General features: G+C 63.6%; 1 protein-coding gene across 1 annotated transcript in view; it reads left to right on the top strand.

Moving 5' to 3' along the window:
- EPN1 (epsin 1) overlaps positions 1-3,914 on the top strand; it is a gene marked incomplete at its 3' end in the record, with an annotated part of 13,532 nt that extends 9,618 nt beyond the window's left edge. Inside the window, exons 5-9 of the mRNA XM_034638082.1 lie at positions 394-468; positions 1,052-1,135; positions 2,520-2,805; positions 3,472-3,582; positions 3,784-3,914. Coding sequence (XP_034493973.1) covers positions 394-468; positions 1,052-1,135; positions 2,520-2,805; positions 3,472-3,582; positions 3,784-3,914 — 687 coding nt within the window. The remainder of the gene's footprint in view (positions 1-393; positions 469-1,051; positions 1,136-2,519; positions 2,806-3,471; positions 3,583-3,783) is intronic.
- Position 3,915: the final 1 nt, after the last annotated feature.

The following is a 3,915-nucleotide window of genomic DNA, read 5'->3' as shown; positions in this document are numbered from 1 at the left end:
CTCCTCCTCCTCCTCCTCCTCCTCCATCCCGCTCCTCCTCCTCCTCCTCCATCCCGCTCCTCCTCCTCCTCCTCCGTCCCGCTCCTCCTCCTCCTCCTCCGACCCGCTCCTCCTCCTCCTCCTCCGACCCGCTCCTCCTCCTCCTCCTCCTCTGACCCGCTCCTCCTCCTCCTCCTCCGACCTGCTCCTTCTCTGTTCTCGTCCAGAGATTTCTCGTCTTTTCCGTGTGGATGGTGTGCTCTCTCTGTGACTGTGTCTGTGGTTCTGTGCCTCCCTGGCTCTCCTTCTCCGTTTCTCTGTGTGTGTGTGTGTCTCTGTCTGTCTCTCCTCTTTTCCCTTCTTGTCTCCCATCTCGTGTCCCGCCCTGGCCCCTTCACGCTCTCTCTCTCCCAGCCCCCGTCCTGCGGCCCCGAGGACGACGTCCAGCTCCAGCTGGCCCTTAGTTTGAGCCGAGAGGAGCACGACAAGGTCAGAGCAGCCTCCCTGCCCTCTGTAGGGCTCCCCTCAGACTCTTCTCAGGTCCCCGCGTCCTTGCCCCTCCTTGCGCTCCCCTGCACCAGCCCCGTCCCTAGTTTACACACGTTCTGCTGCAGCATTTCCAGCTGTGGGACCTGTGTCACAGGGCTTCTCAGGCGGTGCAGTCACAGCACGTGAAGCAGGTGCCTTGTAGCTCTCCGGGGGTGCGAGGGAGCCCTACCCTCACCCTCTACCACAGCCCCAGGCTTGGTCACCTCCGCCCAGCACAGCAGACACCACAGAGTCAGGCATCCGGTGGGAGGGCCAGTCCTCCCCGGGGCCCCATGCTTCCCAAGCCTGTCGGAGCCGTGCCAGGCCAGGCCCATCTCCTGCACACCATCCCTACGTCCCTGTCCCCCAGACCGCACGTTCTTCCGTGTCCTTCCTTCCCACACATTGTCCACATCCCATTTTAATTTTGTCACTTTTGTCTGGGTGGGAGAGGGTTGTCAGGGGCCGTGCAGTTGGGGGAGGGGGCAGCCCTGTCCCTCACGTTCTGACCCTCCCTTGCTGCCTTCCTGCGTGACCCAAAAAGGAAGAGCGGATCCGCCGTGGGGATGACCTGAGGCTGCAGATGGCCATAGAGGAGAGCAGGAGGGAGACCGGTGGCCAGGAGGAGGTGAGCACAGGCGGGCTGCCCTGCCCTCCATGCACTCTGGGGCCTGTGGGGAGGGGGATGCCAGGCTGCTGCTGCTGAAGGTCGCTGTCTTCTCACACAGATGGTGGAGACCAGAAGGCACTTTGTCAGTGCCCGGGGTGCAGAGCGCACTAGGTGTGAACTCTTGTCTGTCCCTGCTGTGGGGGACGTTCCTGCTCCTGGGCAGTCCTTGTCGCTGAGCAGCCGGATTGTGGGAGAATGGGTAGCCTAGAGCTCCTGCACACTCACGTCTTGGGCACCTCCTCATGTCCGCCCACACCCCGTACTCCAAGGGTCGGTGGGTGAGCGAGACCAGTCTGGTCCCCAGCCTTCTGGGTCTCCAGTCCCCCCCAGTGGAGACAGATGAGGTTTGGTGGCGTTTCAGTTTCTCTCTTGGCTCTAAGGGTGGACGGGTTTCCTCCACATGTCAGGGCCAAGGGCACTCACATGGCTGGGGCATCCAAGCTGGCCTCTTCCATGGCCTCACATGTGAGGCCTCCTCACATCTGCGTGCCCTGGGTGTCCTGAGTGTCTTCATAGAGAGGTCGGCCTCCACAGTGGGATGGGTCGTGGGGCTCGCTCTGATTGAAGGAGTGTAGACACCGTCCCAATGGGCAGGGGGCAGAAAGCTCAGGCTGGCTGGTCAGCCACAGCAGGGCTCTTGATAGGAAAGCCTGCGCAGGCCGGCCTCAGCCAGAGGGTCTTCCTGATGGCTGACAAGTCAAGAGTGTCCTGGAGGGTCGCTGGGCTTCGGTCCTAGCACCCTGCTGCCTTTGTCCTGTGGGGACGGGAGGTGTGGCACCTCTGCCTCCAGACACCAGGTGCTCTGGTTGGCTGGGTTCACTCCCAGAACACGGGGAGATAGTGTGCACACCAGTGTACGTTGCTCATGTGTTGCATTGGAAGCCTGGAGAGTGCGGTGATGCGGGACTTGTGCTGGGCCTCAGCCAGGACTGTTAAGAGCGGCCGGCCTATAATGATTGGTGACTCAGGGCGGGCGACCCAGGGCAGACCTCCCAGAATGCGTGGGAACTGCACGGGCGGGGCCAGGAGGGGCAGCTTTGGGCTTTGGCCTCTGTGCTCATTCCTGGTGGGACGTGGGGAGTGGATGGAGGGATGGGGGCAGGACCAGTTGGAACTCTTGGCGTTTGATGGCTGTGCTGGGGTGGTGGGGTGGCACTGGGAGGTGGGGAGGCTGCCTCCACCTGTCTCACGGCTCCTGGCTGTCTCTCTCTAGCGGTGGGTCTTCCCCACCGTGACGCCCTGGCTCTCTCTCCTCTCTCGTCCTATGGCCATCTTTCCTCCAGGTTCTCCTCCTGGCTTGGCCTGCTCACGCTTTATACGCTCTCTCTTTTGTCTCCTGCAGTCATCCCTCATGGATCTTGCTGACGTCTTCACGGCCCCAGCTCCACCACCAGCCTCAGACCCCTGGGGGGGCCCAGCGCCCATAAGCACCTCCACCTCGGACCCTTGGGGGGGGCCCCCTGTCCCTCCAGCTGCTGATCCCTGGGGTGGTCCGGCCCCTACACCAGCCTCTGGGGACCCTTGGAGGCCTGCTGCCCCTGTGGGGCCCCCGGTTGACCCTTGGGGTGGGACCCAGCCCCCTGCAGCTGGAGAGGGGCCCACCCCTGACCCATGGGGGAGCTCTGATGGTGAGTGCTGGCTGCCTGCCTGCTCCAGCCTCCACGTCCAGTGTGTAGTCCAGGGCACACCCTGGGGACAGGCACAGATACAGTCGAGTGGGTGACTGGGGGGGTCAGATAAGACACCCCAAAGGAAGGCGCGTGAGGGAGCCTTGAAGGACAATGGGAAGGGGACCAGGGGGTGTTGGGGTGTAGAGAGGCCGCTCGGGTGGAGTCAGGGTGGGGTGGCTGGGGAGGCTGGGTACAAGCAGGCTGGGAAGCAGCCACATACCCTGTGGGGACTTCAGGGAGCTCTGGGGGCTTGGGTGTGGGGGTTGGACCTGCCTAGGTGAGGCACACACCCAAGGCCCCTTACCCAACTGGGGAGCTTCTTGGGGACTTTCCAGGGGCCTCAAGGCTGAGGAGGGTTTTGCCAGGAAGGGACATATGGGCAGAGGCCCAGCACTGCGTGTACCCATGGCTAGATCGTGGGGGACGGGGCGGGAAAGGCTGGCTGGGGCTGGGCCCAAAGCCTCCGGGTTGTCCAGCTGCATCCCAGGATGTTGGGCGGGGGCAGGGCGGGGCTTCTGGGAGGTGGTGGGCCTGGAAGGGGGGCTGGAGAGGGTGGGCACAGATTATTTGTAGGTGACAAATCCTCCAACCACCAGCCTCTCACATGCCTCCTTCTTCACCCAGGTGGGGCCCCAGTTGGCGGACCCCCTGCCTCTGATCCCTGGGCTCCAGCCCCTGCCTTCTCAGACCCCTGGGGAGGGTCACCTGCCAAGCCCAGCACCAACGGCACTGCGGGTACTGGCTGGGCTCTGGTCAGGCCAAGGGGGCCTGAGTGTGTGTGTGTGTGTGTGTGTGTGTGTGTGTGTGTGTGGGTGGGTGTGTGTGTGTGGGTGGGTGAGTGCAGGTCAGCGTGAGGTGTGTGGTCTCCTGGGTTCTGGGGGGCAGGAGGAGGCTGGTCCCCTTGATGAGCTGAGCTGACATCCTGGGTCCCTACAGCAGTGGGGTTTGATGTGGAGCCTGATGAGTTCTCTGATTTTGACCGACTGCGCACGGCCCTGCCAACCTCCGGGAGCAGCACGGGTAAGCCGCCCCCACCCCTGGCCTGGCGTCCCCCCCGCCCCCCCAACA

The sequence above is a fragment of the Ailuropoda melanoleuca genome, chromosome 12, assembly GCF_002007445.2.
Source record: "Ailuropoda melanoleuca isolate Jingjing chromosome 12, ASM200744v2, whole genome shotgun sequence".
Lineage (NCBI taxonomy): Eukaryota > Metazoa > Chordata > Mammalia > Carnivora > Ursidae > Ailuropoda > Ailuropoda melanoleuca.
This window is presented reverse-complemented; position numbering and strand designations above follow the sequence as displayed.